Genomic DNA, 17477 nt, shown 5'->3' on the forward strand with positions numbered 1-17477 from the left:
CAGACACCACGAAGGATGCTTCACAGACACAATTCCACTGTGCTGTTGGGTTGGTCTGTTGTTGTTTTGAGACAGGGTCTCATGAAGCCCAGGCTAGACTTGAATTTACTATGCACAAGGATGGGCTCGAACTTCTGATGCCCCTGCCTCCACCTCTCAAGAGTTAGGTCTGTAACTTATGTGCTGCTTGGGATCAAATCCAGGCCTTCAAGTGTACCAAGCAAGCTATGTCCCCAGGCCTCCACTAAACTGTGAAAGAAAGAAAGAAAGAAAGAAAGAAAGAAAGAAAGAAAGAAAGAGAGAGAGAAACCACCACAGCCCAGAGTATTTGGGTATTTTTTATAGCTGAGGCAAACAGATTCAAAGAGAAATTACTACCTACCCCGCAGGGCTATTAAGTGGGTGAATCCGGGCTCCAGCAGGACGACCGACCTGGCTTCCAACCTAAACACTCCCTCGTGGCCCATTGCCTGGCATACAAGATGCTCAGTCAACAGACTTTTGAGGCTGGAGAGCAACTCATTCAAATTGCTTTATAGTTTTCTTTGATGGTGTGGTGGTCTGAATAGGAATGCCCACCCCCACAAGGGCTCATAGATTTGAATGCTTGGTCATTAGGGAGTGGCACTACTTGAGAAGGATCAGAAGGTGTGGCCTTGCTGGAGGAAGTGTGTCACTGGAGGTGGGCTTTAGGGTTTCAAATGCTCCAGCCAGGCCCAGTGTCTCTCTCTCTTCCTGCTGCCTGAGGATCCAGATGTAGAACTCTCAGCTACCTCTCCAGCACCATGTCTGCTTTCATGCCGCCATGCTTCCCACCATGACAATAATGGACTAAACCTCTGAAACTGTAAGCAGCCAGCCTTAATGAAATGTTTTCCTTTATAAGAGTTGCCATGGTCCTGGTGCCTCTTCACAGCAATAAAACATTGACTAAGACAGATGGTAACATCTTACTAAAAAAAAGTGATTTATTTGTTGAGGAAGCCCAAGCAAAAGAAACACCTAGCACAAGGTAGCTAGCTCACTAAGGAAAGCATCTATGAATGAAGGAATGGAGTCAAATAACTATAAAAATTCAGAACAATTACACAGCACGTGAGGACTTCCGGTGCTATGGGCAGAGCCGCTCCTTCGGTGGCTGTGCTGAGTCATCTTGATTGCCAACTTAATAGGCTTTAGAATCACCATGGAACAAATCTCTGGGCCTGTCTCTGGGGGAATCTCTAGACTGGGTTCATTGGGATGACAAGATCCACCCTATATGTGGGCGGCACCCTCTCATGGACTGGGGTACCATACTAAATGCAAAGGAGAAAGGGAGTCATGCATCTGTGCTTATCTCTCTCGGCTTCCTGACTGCGGAGGAGATGTGCCCAGACACTCCTGTACCCTGGCTTCCCCACCCTGGTGGACTTAACCATCAAACTCCCAGTCAAACAAGACTTTCTTTCCTCAAGAGGCTTCTGTCAAGGTTTTGCACAGCAACAGTAGAGCGCAGGTGGAGTGGACGGGAGTCTGCATCCTGCACGGGACTCACAGCCACCACCAGGACTCACAGCCACCACCACCAGTACGGGGGCTCAGGACCACCGGCACGGGGGCCAGGCCCCACCCAAGGACCCTGTGCTCACCGGTTCTGGTTGTACTGTACATTCTGGGTCAAATCCACATTGAGGATGATGAAGTCGTGCACGTGGCATCGGGAAAAAGGCTCCTGCACCTCGCGGCCCCTCGTCTTGCTGGCCCACTTCCGCATGCCGATGAGGGCGTAGTGTGTGATGTTGGGGGAGGCCTCAATGTGCTGCATGATGTGCTTCAGAGAGACGTTCCTCTCGGACCAGGAAAACTCCCTGTTGGGAGGAGAGAGGCCAAGGTCCCTGGGATGAACAAGCCAGCTAGGGCGTGGCTTCCTAAACGCATGGTGTGTGCCGGACAGGTCTGATAGGACTGAACCCAGCACCATCCAACCAATGGGCATGAGGTACCCTGGCAAGTACTGCATATTTACTATGCCTTTGATGTGCGGAATATAGTCACATCCCATGTATTGAGCCCACATACAGATGATGGTTTGGTTCACCTTCACAATGAATGCTAACCTGGGGACTGATACCCTTCAAAAATGAGACACCTAGAACCCTAAGAGATTTAGCTGCATGCCGAAAAACACAAACAAAATCCATGCCGAGAGTAAAGGGTTCTGGGAGGATCAGGGGCAGAGCACAAGACGAAGAGCATCATGGGAGAGCAGCAATGTCCATTTATTGATAAGGGAGGGGTCAGCTAACCGGGTGCGTTTCACATGTGAAAAAAATTGTATATATGTTATACTTAGCTCTTGTATGTGTATACATTGTCTTTTTCATTTTTTAAAGATTTATTTTACATACATGTGTATATATGTGCACGTCTGGGTATATATACTTGGGTGCACGTGGAGGCCATATGAACCCTTAGAGTGGGAGTTACAGACGTTTATTGAATGTCTCTCTCATTGTGTGGGGTCTAGGATCTGGACTCCATCCTCATGATTCTGCAGCCCAGTAGTCCTTGCTGCTGAGCCACCTTCCCAGCCCTTGTTTTCTGTATGCATTATATATCTCATTAATGACTTTTAAAAATCAAAAGAATCAGGTCATGGACAATGAGTCCGCTTCTGCCACATCCAGGGCCCTGGTTTTCCATCATGAGAGGCACACTGTGGCCCATCGCCGTCTCCTGTGGTTCTCTGAATGGAGGGAAGGACGTGGCCAGGCCCACCTCACCTGCTCCGTTCTCCAGCACAGTCCACGTCTGCTGCATTCCACATCACACAGGAGTCATCGGAAATGACGATGAAGGGCCAAATGTCCTGGGGCTTGACCCCCAGCTCCTCCTGCCGGTTCCTCTCCAGCTCCAGGTTGTGGTAGCACAGCTCCTTGATGAGGAAGTGGGCGGCCCCTGTGGTGGTCAAGCGACCTGACTCAGTGTTCAATCCTGCACCCTCATGCACAGGACAGAGCACACACCAGACACACCAGAGCCAATACTACATATCCCTCTTCCAATGACCACTGACCACCAGCACGGAAACACCCCTCTATAGTTTATATACACATTTGTAGTGATATGTTGTGTACCCCAATAAAGCTTGCCTGGAGATCAGAGGACAGCCAGCCACTATATTAAACATAGAAGTCAGGCAGTGGTGGCACACATCTTTAATCCTATCACTCAAGAGGCAGAGATCTGTCTGGATCTCTGTGAGTTCAAGGCCACACTGGGAACAGAGCCAGGCATGGTGGTACACACCTTTAATCCCAACACTTGAGATCTCATGTCTTTGCTTGGGAAGCACATATGCCTTTAATCCCAGGAAAAAATATGGCAAGGCAGAGAAAGGTATATAAGGCGTGAGAAAACAGGAACTCTTCTCTTGAGGATGAGGATTTTGTAGAGGTAAACTAGCGGCTGGCTTGTTCTGTTTCTCTGATCTTTCAGCTTTCACCCCAGTATCTGGCTCTGGGTTTTTTATTAGTAAGACCATTTAGCAATTTGTGTTACACACATTTGTTCATTCTTTTTTTTTAAACAGCTGAGGAAATGAGTTAAATGAATAACCTAACATTTTTTAAAGGACATTTATAAGAAAATCCTAACATGGGGCTAGGAGATAGCTCAGCTGGTAAAGTTCTTGTCTTGCAAGCACAAAGACCTGCGTCCAAGCCCCGGGACCCACGGTTTTTATAAAGCTGGTCTGTGTGTATAATCCCAACACCGGGTAGGCAGAGACCAGTCTATCTCTGGGCCTCACCGTCCAGGTAGCCTTGACAAATCATTGAGCTCCAAGCAATGAGAGACCTAGTTTCAAAACCCAAGGTGGACAGCTTCTGGGAAATGACAGCAGGTGGTTGTCCTCTGGCCTCCACACACATGCATGGCACCCACGTGTACACACACAAACACATCAGAGCAGCTCTGTCATTCCACAAGCAAAGAATTTAATGTCAACCGCTCAGCGCTCTCCCTCTGTAAAACACTCTCCCGAGTCTCCATTCCCAAAGAGCATCCCTGGTAGTACATGTCGAAGTCACCTACCGACTCCAGCACTGTTGAAGATGCTTGGGAGCACAAGCATAATGTGGTTGGGCCAGTATTTCTTATAAATGGCCATTTCATACTCCTTGACCACCAGCACATGTAGATGGTTGGCTCCATCCATCGCATGGTACAGATTAAAGAGCCCGTGCTCATGACGGCCCGTCGTTGGAGTGAAGGTTGGGCTCTTGATGTGTTCATGACTCTGCAAAGTAGTGGGATTGCGAGGGAGGGCGCATGTAAACGTTGGCATAACGCTTTGCCCCATCTCACATCTGCCATGGAAAGATGCAGTCGTTTCTAATCTCAGAGAGAGCACTGTGATCGGACATAGCCAATAAGGTGTGGGGAAAATGATGCTGTCCCTCCCAGTTTAGAGCCTGGCCTTGCAGAGGGCACTCTCTCAGAATGTGCCTGTGATTAAGCCTGGGCTAGCCCACTGATGCTCTGAGCTGTACAGGGTAGAGAAGCATAGCCCAGTGAGGCCACTCAAGACAGATGCCCTCCGGCTGGCTACTAGCCAATGACAGCTAACCCAGACACAAGAGTGAGCTTTATCAAATTCAGAGTAAGCATTGATCAAAATCTCACTTACCTTCAGGCCTTGTAATGAGAAGCCTGGGTATTATACAACAACCTAACTGGCATCCACCAGCTAACCAAATCCATCACCATTTCATACTGTAATCTTGTCCTAGCAGGTACTATTCCTGTATGCCCAAACACTCCCCTCACTATGGACAAGGACATTCCCACACAGCCTAGACATCAATACTCGAGGGTAGTAACGTCTTGTGCCAATAACTCTTCTTTGGCTCCTGCTGAATAAGAGCCTCTGACTGAGCTAGGCCTTGTGTTGCCTCTGAATGCCTCAAAGCACCTGCTACATACCCAAGCGGTGCTTGTGGGCTACCACTGGGAGGCTGGAAAAGCAACCTGAGACTGAACCACCTCTTCTGGGACACCTACAGAAGGGCCACACCACCCCCAGATCCCAGGGTCTCAAGACATCCTAGTAACCAAGACTTCTCTGGCACTGTCTAGAGACCTGCCTTGTGGTCAACAAACTGCTGAGTTGGCAAGGCCAAGTCCAGCTTGACTGACAGCTGGTCCTCTTGACTGACAGCTGGTCCTGTCTACTGACAGGGGCTGGGAAATCGTATCCAGTCAACCCCTGAGGCTGTCAGGTGGATGTGGGAAGCAAGGAACCCCGCAGGGAGCATCTCTGTAAGGGGACAGACGGTGAGGACAAGGGTTTAGGAACCTGCCCTGAACTGTTGATGGGAGAAATGGTGAGATGCTGGGGATTATTTTCCCACAAAGGACATGTAGAAAGAAAGACAAGGCAGAACATGCAACCGACAATGGGTTAGTCTTTGTGGACACTGGGGGACAGGCCTGAGGGAGTCTTAGAATCTTTCTGCTATTCCTTCTACCTCAACCTAGCCAAATGCGTCATGACAGAGCATTAAAGAAGTGTGGAGCATGGGGGGGGGGGGAGCGGGGGCACACATCTCACCAGCATGTGAGATGTTTGATCATTCTAAATGTTGATTATTCTAAAAATAACTCTTACAGCAAACGTTGGGGCTGTTTTTGACATAAGATCTCATACAGCCCAGACTGGACTTGAATGCCTACACAGCCTTGAGATTCTGAACCCCCTGCCTCCACTGCCCCAGTGCTAGGGCGACAGAGTGAATCACCACATCCAGTTTACGTGGTACTGGAGAATCCAGGGCTTGGTGCACGTTAGGCAAGAACCCTAACAACTGAGCCCCATCTCCAGTCCCATCCGCAAGCTTTTTTAAATGCATTGCTACCACCCACCTTTACATGTTAAGGAAACTGGAGCTCAGCAATATTAAATGTCAACTAACATAATTAGCAAGTGCTATAGCAAGGCTGGAGTGTTAGTGACTCCCAAGCCCACACCTTCACCCGTGTCCCCAAGGTTCAGTCACCATACGGTTTTTTTGTGCCCTGCTCCAAATGCCCTTGACTCCTCAGGCAGCTACGTGTCTACACCCCCAATTCAGTGATCCCCTGGTTCACTGGAACTCCCAGCCAGTACCTTGTCTGTGACGAGGGGCAAACGCATGCTCTCCAGCTGGCCTCCGGGTTGGCTGAACACAAAGTGGTGCTCCTTGGACTTGGGGATGATGAAATGGAGCTGGATCTCCTCTCCTAGCATGGAGTAAGAGAAGGCAAAGGCGTGCAGGGTGGACTCATAGAGCTGAGGTGTGAGGGGGAAAGGACAGAGCTTATCATCAGAGTCCGACTTACTTCCCCAAAGAACCCAGGCCCAGCCTGGCCACGACAACACCCGGGTCACACCCACCTCTGCCCTTACAGTGTAAGAGACTCAGAGCCAGAGCGTCAGAAGCTCAGATCTGGCCACTGGGGGAGCACATGCCAGACCACCCACACAGGGCCAGAGCTGGCTCCATCCTGGATCCCAATCATGAATGCCCAGACCTTACGGCTCTTGAGATTTGATCTAGGGAGATCCATCCTAGATTCCCAAATAAAGCATTCATGTAGCTCTCATAGAATGTGTGTGTGAGTGTGTGTGCGCGCGTGACTATGAGACTATGAGACAATCTTGGGTGTCTTTCTTCAAGCATTATCCACACTGTTTTTGAGACAAGCTCTTCCATTAGCCAGGAATTCGCAAAGTTAAGCAAGCTGGCTGGTCAGCGCACCCCAGACCTTCTTTTAAACTACTGTGAATTAAACCTAGGCCTCACATTTATTAGACAAGTATTTTAGCGCTAAGCTACATCCCTAAACCATCTTCAGTATTTTGAGTTAGTGTCTAAGTGGCCCCAGCAGGCCTTGAACTTGTAGTCCTCCTGCCTCAGTCACCTGTGTAGCCAGGGTTACAGGCCTGTGCCCTTGAGCCCAGTTTTCAGTTTTTATTCTAATAGGGCATTTTCTGTTGTGGGTGTCCTGAGAGCTGGCATGTAGCAGAACAACAATAGCCACACAACCTCGTAGGTCTCAATACACTCAGCCTTGTGCTGAGGGCCATTCTGCCCTCTGTGCATTGTCACTAACGATCCTGGGAAGGATTGCATTTCTAGGAGGCACAGTCACATTCCTACTGTGTGGACACAGAAGCTGGCTAGCATCGAGAGGTCCCGGGCTCACTCATGGTCCCTAGTCTAACCTCACTTTCCTCCTCCCCAACGTGACTGCGTGTGTACTCCTTTCTGGGGATGACCCCCCCCCCATCTAGCTTTGTTTTTGACTTAGGCAGCCTCTTGGGTCCTCCTGAGCTTTGCCTCTCCCACTGGACAGGGCTCCGCTGTGCTTGGCACTCCAGGAGCTGCGGAGGAAGGTGGCAGCCCAGCATACCAGCACACGCTGCCTTCTCTCCCCGCTAGGGCGCCACTGGTGCTGTAGGGCCTTCTGGGGAGCAAGGGGATCAGACCTGGGGGGCTATGTAGTAAAGGTGGCAATGGGAAGAGGATTCGCTTAAAAAAAAAAAAAGAGGACTCTTGGGGGGCAAAAGGAGAGAAGGAGCAGAGATGATAGGGGGCCAGGATCAGATGCCAGCAGCTGGCTGGTGCCTCTGCGTCCCTCACAAGGTTGACGAACCCATATCTAAAATGCTTGATCCCAAGGATCCTTCAGATTTAGGTTTTTTTTCAGATCTTATAAAATTTCTATGGACTTTTCTGGCTGGTCATCTATAGTCTAAAATCCCAAAGGCTCTGAAATCTGAACTGCTCTGAGCATCTTGTCAGGGGTGACTTTGGATTTTCTGATGAGGGATGCTCAAGCTATGTTCATTTGTAAAGCGATGATGACAAGGCTGAGGTGAGAATCCATTAAGAGCGGAGAGAGCCGGGCGGTGGTGGCGCACGCCTTTAATCCCAGCACTCGGGAGGCAGAGCCAGGCGGATCTCTGTGAGTTCGAGGTCAGCCTGGACTGCCAAGTGAGTCCCAGGAAAGGCGCAAAGCTACACAGAGAAACCCTGTCTCGAAAAACCAAAAAAAAAAAAAAAAAAAAAACAGAGCAGAGAGAGGATGCTTTTCCAGCCAGGGAGCCCGAATGAATCACAAGTGTAGTTTTTAACACAATGCCCTGATAACCATCCAGAGCCTGAGACAGCCAGAGCCATATCCCAGGAACTTATCCATTTAGTTATTAATGACAGGAAGAGCTGGTACCTAAGAAGGACATGGGCATGCTGCTGGCATGCTGTAGATGCTCAATGATTCAAAATCTTCTCTTATCTATGTGATTTCTGTGCCACAACCATACAATTCCCCTTCCTGCTTCATTCGGCTCTGAAATCTTGCTCAGGTGCCCAACTCCCTTCCAGACCATGAACCCTAAGGATGGGAACAAGGCTCTTTTGTGTCTATATTCTCAGGCCCTTCTAGTAAGCACTCAGCTAGTGTCTCTAGCATTGAAGTCACTTTTGGATTCTCTAGAGCCTGAAGACAGGAATGACACCCGTGGCCACTGATGCCTGGATGACCACAGGGGAATCACTGTTCTGTAGGGTTAACAATATGTTCACAGCCTAGGAGGGGAGCCTGAGAGGCACGCAGCCCCTGAAGCAAGGCCTTCCAGAACTCTCTCCTCCCACCCTAGAACATTATCAAGGGGCCACAGGGAAACAGACACATGGGGTGTGACATGGCACCAGCAGGAGTTGCCGGGAGCAGCCGGAGAGCCAGCCAGTGCCTGAGGCCTACCTGGTAGTGGGGATGAAAGCCCATGTACTGGTGGCATTGTTCACAGTGGTGATACGTGTTGTATGCCGCGTACTTGGACAGTCTCATGCGTGCCGTGTGACGCCGCACATACAGGTCCTCCGGCTTCCGGGATATCCCTCTGTCTGCAAAGATAGTCCCAGAGTTAAGGAGCATCAGCCCAGAGCAAACCCCATAACCCCTGAGTGTTGAACTCAACTGAGTGCACAGCTCAAAGTAAGTAGCTCATAGGCGGGCTGTAGTTGCCCTGAGGATTGTCTCTCACATCCCTAGGCCTGGGTTGAGGAGGACAGCATCTCAGTGGGGAAACGAACAGAGGAGAACTCAGACTGCATGATGTCACACTTGTGGACCTAAAAACACTTTATAAACACTCTGAAGGAAACTCTACATGACTGGGAAATAAAGTAACAGCATGTGTGGTTCCCAGTTTCTTCAATCAACTTGGAAGGAATACAATTGTAACACTAGCCTTTCATTGGGGCTATCTATGGGAAGGGACTGCCCGGCCCCCTGCCCCTCCTGTCAGTGACAGGGAGTCAGACCAGCAGGAACCTTTTATCTTTTTGGAGACGGAGTCTCACTATGTAGCCCAGGCTAAGCCCCAATTCTTGATCCTCCTGCCCCAGCCTCCTGAGTGCTGGGATTACAGGTGTACACACCACACCCGGTTAACAGATAAGCTGTTTTTCCTGACATGAATTTATCAAACTTCCTCAGGCTACACTAATTATCCCACAGGCCACTCCCAGAAGTGTTAGCTGAGGCTGCCCTCATACACCATAGAAGCCAGTGTCCCCGAGGAGAAAAGAGGAAGCTGAAGACAGGGGAACATATGCACCCATTTGGTGACACATTCATAGATAGAAATACTCATTTACCCTCCACTAACCAAGCCTTCAACATATCGTGACCACAAGCCCCTGGGGTTCTCATGGGCTTTGTGGTAGCTCTTTCCTTCTACCGACAGGGGGCAGTCTCAGTGCCGAACCAGGCTCTGGTAAGTCACTGCTCACTACTAAAGAGCATCCCTAGCGGGATGCATCTCAACCTAGCTGACATCTATTAATACACAAAAAGCAATTGAGCCTATGTACTTTGGGCAAGAGTGAAGCAAGTAAGATGTCTTACTTCACTGGCCAAATCTGCCCTCTCTCTCTCATGCGTGGGTATGGGAATGTTAGTTACCCATGTGTCCACATGCCCACATAGGTATATGTGGAAACTAGAGGTCGACCAGATGTCTTCCTCAAGAGATTTTTCCATCTTATTTTTTGAGGTAAGTTCTTGGCTGAATCTGGAGCTCACCAGTTGGCTAGACCAGCTGGTCAACAGGCCCCTGAGATCCACCTGCCTCTACTGACTCGCCCCACTACAAATGTGCATTGCCACGCTCATCTATTTACATGGATGCTGAGGATCTGAACTCAGGTCCTCCTGTGTGAGCAGCAAGCATGTTACCGAATGAGCTGTTATCTCCCCAGCCCCTGACCTTCACTCTTGATGCTCTGGTGATGTGAGCAAATCAGACTGGCATCTTCATACTTTGGGTCATGAATGATGTAATCAAAAGGCATCTTCTGGAATAGCTCCAGGTCTGGCCAGGGGTCGGTGAGCTGGAGGTAATGCCAATCCGATTCCTCTTGGAGGCCTACAAAATTGGTAGAGAAAGGGACGCATGAGACACAAGATGTGAGGATGTGTTATTTAACTGTGCCCAAGGATGGTGCGTGCAATTGAATCATTGTTGATCGACGGCTTCCTGGGGATCCCTACTGTATCGAGAAAGTTTCAGACACAGCCATATTTCAGGAGGGCTCTAAGAGACAAGGTCACACACTGCGATCTGTCTCCACCCAGGTGAAGAGCCTTCACTCTGTCTCATGCAGATGTGGGTTGCTCTCTGCCCCACACACTGGCTTCCAGTCCTCCAGAGTCCTGAGCCCTGGCTCATGCTACCTTCCAGCAACACCTACTTCATGCACGGCCCAAGCTCCTTGTCCTTGTGGTACCTGTGTGGGTTTCTTACTCTGTCATCTAAACCGCCCCAGCCAGGGTGACTCGGTTGGCATCACTCCACCTCTAGAAAGTACTGGAGTCACTGTTTTCCCCCGCAGAGGTCAGTGACACTCACAGCACAAACCACAGTTTACACTTGCCAGCATCCTCTTACACTAAGCCTCAAACAGCCTTCTGCTGCTCGTCAAGGTGTGCCGGCTGAACAGCCAGCCAAAAAGTCTAGTTGGTCCAACTCCGGTTGCATGATATATCGATATTATACATTATGGTGAATATGTAATAGAAAGTTAGAAATGCTAACTTAAGTCTATGCCATATTCCTGGGCAACGGATGTGTCCACAAGAGGAAAGAGTGCAGAGCTTACTAAAGCTTAAATAGGCACTTACTAGAGCTTTAATAGGCACCTCATACCCTGTGAAACAGCAGGTATCCTTGTTTTGCAAGGGAAAAAAAAACTGAAGCAATAGAGTGGTTAAGAAAATGGCCTTTTGGATTTGATGACATGTACTCCAATCCTGTCCTCATCACTGGTCTATCCAAGAAAGTAAGATGACATAGATTCCATTGCTCCCGGGTGTGAGAAAACCACAGAAATCATCAGCCCACAGAATGGCAGAGGGCTGGATGGGAGTCCCGGGTTCAAAGTTCCTCCTGATCAAGTTAACCTCAGAAAGTGTTCACAGGAGCTGCTCTGATGCCAGAGTCGGGTAGCTGGTGGCCTCTGCATGGCAGTCAATTCCCCTTACACAAGAGCACAGACTCTTTTATGAAGGCAAGACCATGAACCGCTGGGCAGGATATGAGGAGGAAACAGAGTAGGCCTTACCGTTAGCACCAGGTATGTGCAGAGAGAAAGCCAGTCTACTCAGCAAACAGGGGACCCAGACACCTCCTTCTCCCAATCTCATATAATTCTTCCCCATCCCCAAATGCTGTCCTAGGTATTTGGTTGCCTGGGGGGCGGGGAAGCATCAGACACCTTCCCTGATGAAGAATTCCACATTCTACAGGCCACAGGCCAATGCAGGCCAGTTCCTGCTTCGGTACTGTTCAGCTAGGCTTTCCGTGTAAGAGGATACTATCCCAGCTCACAGGGCTGTATGGAAGATCAAAGGGGACAGTATCTATCCTGGTGCTTGACACATGGAAAGTACTGAACAAGCATGAATTACTTCAGCATTAGCAACTCTATCCCTACGAAGTTCTCGAATGTATAATTGAGAAAAAAAAAAAAAAGACAACAAGAAAGAAAAGGCCCCTGGAACAAGTCAGCTGTGAACCTAAGAGTCCATCCCGAAAAGGAGAGACACAGTGACCAGGGCCACTGACAAAGGCCGGTGGATACTTGCCCGAGCCCAAGGGTCACAAAACAACTCACTGGTATTGATCTCTTCTTCATCGTAAACATCCACTTCCGTCAGCCGAATCAGCATCCTAGACAGGATGCTGAGGAACTGCAGGTAGGTACCCGTCTTCCCTATCTGTGAAGACACTAGAATCAGAGCCCAGTGGCAGGAAGCACATACACACACACACACACACACATACACACACACACACACACACACACACACACACACACACACACTCAAAACAAAATTACTGTAGAACGACTAATGATTAATAGACACATTGCAATGTTCTCAATCTTTTCAAAAATCCAATACCCTGTTTCCCATCCAATAAATGGGTAAAATCTCTACAGCGCTGTAAGATCCAGCACTGTGTGGATGCAGACACTTGGGGGCTCCTAGAAAACCTGTTTTTTCCATTTTTTTATGCGTGTATATGTATGCATTTGTGTGCGTGCACGCATGTAAAGGCCAGAGGTCAAACTGGGGTGCCATTCTTCATCTGCCACACATGTCATGGTTTGAGGTAGAGTCTCTTCATTGGCCTAGAACTTGCTAATTAAGCTAGGCTGGGTCTTCCCGTCTCCACCTCCCCAGTACTATGACTATAATTATAAACCCCAAGCCTGGATTTTTATGTGGGGGCTGGGGCATAGAACTCAAGTCCCCAAGTTTGCATGACGAGCACTTTGCCAACAGATCCATCACCCCAACTTCATTTCTCCAATTTTTTTTAATTAGAAAAAGTAATGTATCATCATTTTAGACAATGAGAAAAAAATACAGATTGAGAATAAAGCAGAATGTTACTGATCCTGCCTCCCCCCTAAAGACAGTGAATTATGGATTGATAATAAAGTAGAATGTTACTGATCCTGCCTCCCCCCAAAGACAGTGAATTAGGAGCTAGTCTTCCCAAGATCCCTCAAGACAGGTTCACATGTACAGTGATTTCTTTCCTAACTGATGACATCATGGGGGGGGGGGCATGTGGATAACAAGTTGGCGGAATAAAGAGAACTCTTACAGCTTCTGTGGCTGAATTCTACGATACATTTATCCCCAGATGTGTTTAGCTGAGACTTAGCCAGGAGAGTTTCACTCTGAGTCATGTCTCATCCTTCTAAATAGTACTAAAAAGAGGGATGGCATGTGTGTTTTGAGCATCTGCATTTCTTGGGTTAAATTCCTGGAGATGAGCACTCTAGTGGAAAGAGAGCTCATGGTAAACGGGTAATGAGACACCCAGAGCAGTCAGTGTGCACTCTTAGAGGACACAAAATACTCTAAGCACCTTACACCTCTACACAGGCGAGATCAAATCAGGTGATACTTGAACAAAATGCACTCCCAGGCACCTGGACCCGAGTCTTCTCTCAGCCTTCAAGCAATTCTAAAGATCATGCCACTCTCTTCCTCCCATGCCCACCACAAGAGACACACAGACCCTTGGGGTTCTGTGTGCACGTCTGTGTGTGTGTGAGTGTGCAAGTGTGCATAAAGACAAGAGGTCAATATTGGCTGTCTTCCTCAATGCCCCCCCCACCTTATTTTCGTTAACACAGTCTCTCTCTGAGCCTGAAGCTCACTAATGCACCTCTTCTAGCTGGCCAGTGAGCCCCAGGGATCCTGTTTGTGTATCTCCGGCACTGGGATAATAAGAGTGTAGGCCACACCCAGCTTTTTATGTGGGTGCTGAAGACATGAACATCGTGTTTACAGGGTGAGCACCTTACCAACTGAGCTGTCTCCCAGTTCTGTTCTCTGTGGATTTATCAGCTGAAGCGGTCTATGTTGGATACACAGTGAACTGAGAATGAGCTGAATCCAGGAAATAAAGCCCTGGAGTCCCCATTAACAGTCCACCAAAACCTTCCAACACATACTGTCACTTTGTTCCTTATTGGAAAACTATTCAGAGACTGTGTGTGAGGGTGAAGGTCGAACTCAGCCTGAAATGACAAAAAGTTCCTATCCAGACGCTATCCCTATGCCTCACACACACAGAGGAGAAAACTGATTGGCCGATGGAAGGAACCTAGCAAGGGATGGAATGTGAAAAGAGCCTTCCCATCACTCTGGGCCATCAGAGAGACTCTTCACTGTGATGGCCCATTTTAATTGTCAACTTGACAATTACATTGGGAAGAGGGTCTTTTGCTGTTTTTTTTTTTGAGACAGGGTCTCATTATGGAGCCCTGGCTGTCCTGGAACTCTCTATGTAGACCAGGCTGGCCTTGAACTCACAGAGAGAACTGTTGCCTCTGCCTCCCAGTGCTGGGATGAAAGATGTGCAGCACACTTGCCTGGGAAGAGAGTTTTAATGAAGGATTGTCTACATCAGGTTGGCCTGTGCCCACATCTGTGAGGGATTATCCTAATTATGTTATTTGATGTGGGAAGATGCTGTGGAATAATCCTCTTATACACTGTAAAGATTTGTCACTCGAATTGGTTTAATAAAACATTGATTGGCCAGTAGCCAGGCAGCAAGTGTAGGCGGAGCAACCAAACTAAGAATGTTGGGAAGAGAAAGGTCGGAGTCAGGAGTCTCCAGCCAGATGCAGAGGAAGCAAGATGAGAATGTCATACTGAGAAAAGGTACCAAGCCACGTGGCTAAACATAAGTAGAAATATGGGTTAATTTAAGTGTGAGAGTCAGTAACAAGCCTGAGCTAATGGCCAAGCATTTATAAGTACTCTTAAGCCTCCGAGTCAATCATTTGAGAAGCGGCTGTTGGGTATTTGGAAATTGCTGGCCAGACTCAGAAACTTTGGCCTATAGGAAGACACAGCCCTAAGAGGGCATCATGATGCCCTAGGTTTGGATCCTGAATTGGTGAAGAGTGGTGAAATCAAGCTGAGAGCTAAGCACAACGTGGGTTCATGTCTACGCTCTTGACAGTGGGTGTGATGTGACTAGCTTCTGGCCATCCTGACTTCCCTGCTATGATGGATGGACGATAGCCTGGAACTGTGAGCAAAAACAAACCCTTTCTCCCCTGAGTCGCTTTATGTCGGAGTATTTTATCACAGCGACAGAAAGGACACCAGGACATCCACAGAAGGAGCGCCGAGCCAACCGGTGGGCACTCTGGCAGCAACACCGAAGATGGGCCCGGCCTGTGCAGGGGCAGCAGGCATGGCACCCACCTGAGGCGGCCCACTGAGCAGCAGCCTGCGGGGGTGGAAGCTGTCCACCCGGCCTTCGGCTCGGTTGCCATAGTCCATGTGGCTGGGCCTGGGTACCGTCCACTGCCGGTAGTACAGGGACTGTTCGGTCGACGTCATCATCTTGCTGAGCAGGGGGCGGAAGGAGCTGGTCCACATGACGGACGGGGAAGGCAGGAGGGAGGCAGACTTGGGTAAACCGCTGCTGTCGGTGGACACAAGCATGTCGTACACCAGCTTGGGCAGGAAGACGATGGGCGGCTGCCGGCAGGCCTTGGCCATGGAGCACTGGGAGGCCTGGAGGACCAGGACGTTGGCAGCGGGCACCGCACAGGCGGACGATGAGCCCGAGGAAGAGGAGGACAGCTGGGAGGATGGGGCGGCTGGCACCGGCAGGCTCCTCCGGCCAGTCCTGAGGCTGGAATCAGGCTGTGGGGCCAGCCCAGGGCTGTTCCTGCTGGTGACTGTAGATCCCTGACTCACGCGGAGCCGCTGTATCTCCCCAGGGGTCCTGCCCTCCTCTGCAGGGCCACAGGGTGGAGGTGACCTGGCCAGCTCTCCCTGTGGAGGGCCTGAGAGTGGAACCAGGGACTCGCCATAGAGCACTGAGCCTACAAAAAAGAGGAGTAAGGTCAGAGGCACCCCGGGAATAACCCGGCACAGATGCACAGCTGCTTCTGTGCCTGCCCCAGGAATGCTGGGAGGATTTAAAGCAAAGCCAGGGGCCATGCATCTGGCCAACTTCTCTACAAACCAGACCTTCCTTCAGTCACAGAGTGCCATGCCGATGCCAAAGGGGCATGTATATCTGTGTGGCAGACCACACCCACAGGGCCTGCTGTCACTCCTGGGTTGTCGAGCAAATCTCCTACTGGGCCCTGAGCCCAGACCTCAAACCAGTTGTCTCCTAATCTCAGCGAGGCTCCACGGAACCCCACACAAGCCGACCCAACCTTGATCTTCCCAGCCTGGAATATTCCCTCCCCAGGAACAGCTTTTCCACTGAGGCTCCACATGGAGAGGACTATTCTCTGGAACCTTCGATCAACAACTACTCTAAGTCTAGCCTACATATGAGACAAGGTGAAGGACTTGGTCTGACTCTGCACCCAGGGAAGATGAGGACAGCATTGGTGTTTACAAGCAAAGATGAATATATTTTGTTCTGTTCTGTTTTAATTATATTTCTTTTTTAAATTATGCATAGTTCTGTCTGCATGTATGCCTACAAGCCATAAGAGGGCATCAGACCCCATTACGGATGGTTGTGAGCCACCATGTGGTTGCCGGGAATTGAACTCAGGACCTCTAGAAGAACAGCCAGTGCTCTTGACCTCTGAGCCATCTCTCCAGCCCTTGATTATATTTTTTATTTAGCTTACATAAAGGACACATCTTTAGTCTTGGTCAACCCTCCCCTTATCTCCACCTCTCCCCCATCCCAACATCCAGACTGTGTTGTTTGGTCTCAAACTTTCTCTGTAGCTGAGGATGGCTTTGAACTTCTGATCCCTTTGTTTCCAACGCTTGAGAGCTGGGATTACAGGCTTGCACCACTATACCCAGTTTATGTAGGACTGTGGACTGAAGCCAGGGCTTTGCCATGATAGGCAAGTGCTTCACCATCTAAGTGACATCCTGAGCCCATAGATGAAATTTCTTTGGGGGGGGGGGCGCCTTTTTTTTTCCAGTTTTCTCGAGACAGGGTTTCTCTGTGTACCTTTTGGTGCCTGTCCTGGAACTCACTCTGTAGCCCAGGCTGGCCTCAAACTCAGAGATCCACCTGCCTCTGCCTCCCAAGTGCTAGGATTAATTGATGAAATTTCTTAGGGGCAGAGTTCATAATGAATTAACCTTTCAGCTCTCAGATTATACTGAATGCCCAGTTTGATACACACAGGTAATGCTATTTCCTGTGCATGGGGTCTTGGCTTAGTTCAGAGACCAAAGACCTCTTGGGACTGGTGCCCACATGAGACTTTGTTCACAGTCTCTCTCTGTGTTGTAGACTCTTGCTGTGGCTTCTCCATGAAGCCTCCTAGATCCACTTCTCTGGACAAGACTCCTGCTCTCCTTAGGCAGAGGCTGCCCAAGGCAATATCCAGGAAGGGTCCCCAAAAGTGGTA

The 17477-nt window shown here is 49.4% G+C and overlaps 1 protein-coding gene across 1 annotated transcript in view; it reads right to left on the minus strand.

The window, feature by feature from the left end:
- Greb1 (growth regulating estrogen receptor binding 1) overlaps positions 1-17477 on the minus strand; it is a 69148-nt gene that overhangs the window by 6306 nt on the left and 45365 nt on the right. Inside the window, exons 21-29 of the mRNA XM_059248189.1 lie at positions 15334-15962; positions 12207-12309; positions 10301-10459; positions 8791-8933; positions 6152-6313; positions 4078-4282; positions 2766-2940; positions 1632-1850; positions 1295-1298 (exon numbers count right to left, since the gene is read on the minus strand). Of these exons, the coding sequence (XP_059104172.1) occupies positions 1295-1298; positions 1632-1850; positions 2766-2940; positions 4078-4282; positions 6152-6313; positions 8791-8933; positions 10301-10459; positions 12207-12309; positions 15334-15962 (1799 nt within the window). The remainder of the gene's footprint in view (positions 1-1294; positions 1299-1631; positions 1851-2765; positions 2941-4077; positions 4283-6151; positions 6314-8790; positions 8934-10300; positions 10460-12206; positions 12310-15333; positions 15963-17477) is intronic.

Source organism: Peromyscus eremicus, chromosome 22 (assembly GCF_949786415.1).
Source record: "Peromyscus eremicus chromosome 22, PerEre_H2_v1, whole genome shotgun sequence".
NCBI classification, from domain to species: domain Eukaryota; kingdom Metazoa; phylum Chordata; class Mammalia; order Rodentia; family Cricetidae; genus Peromyscus; species Peromyscus eremicus.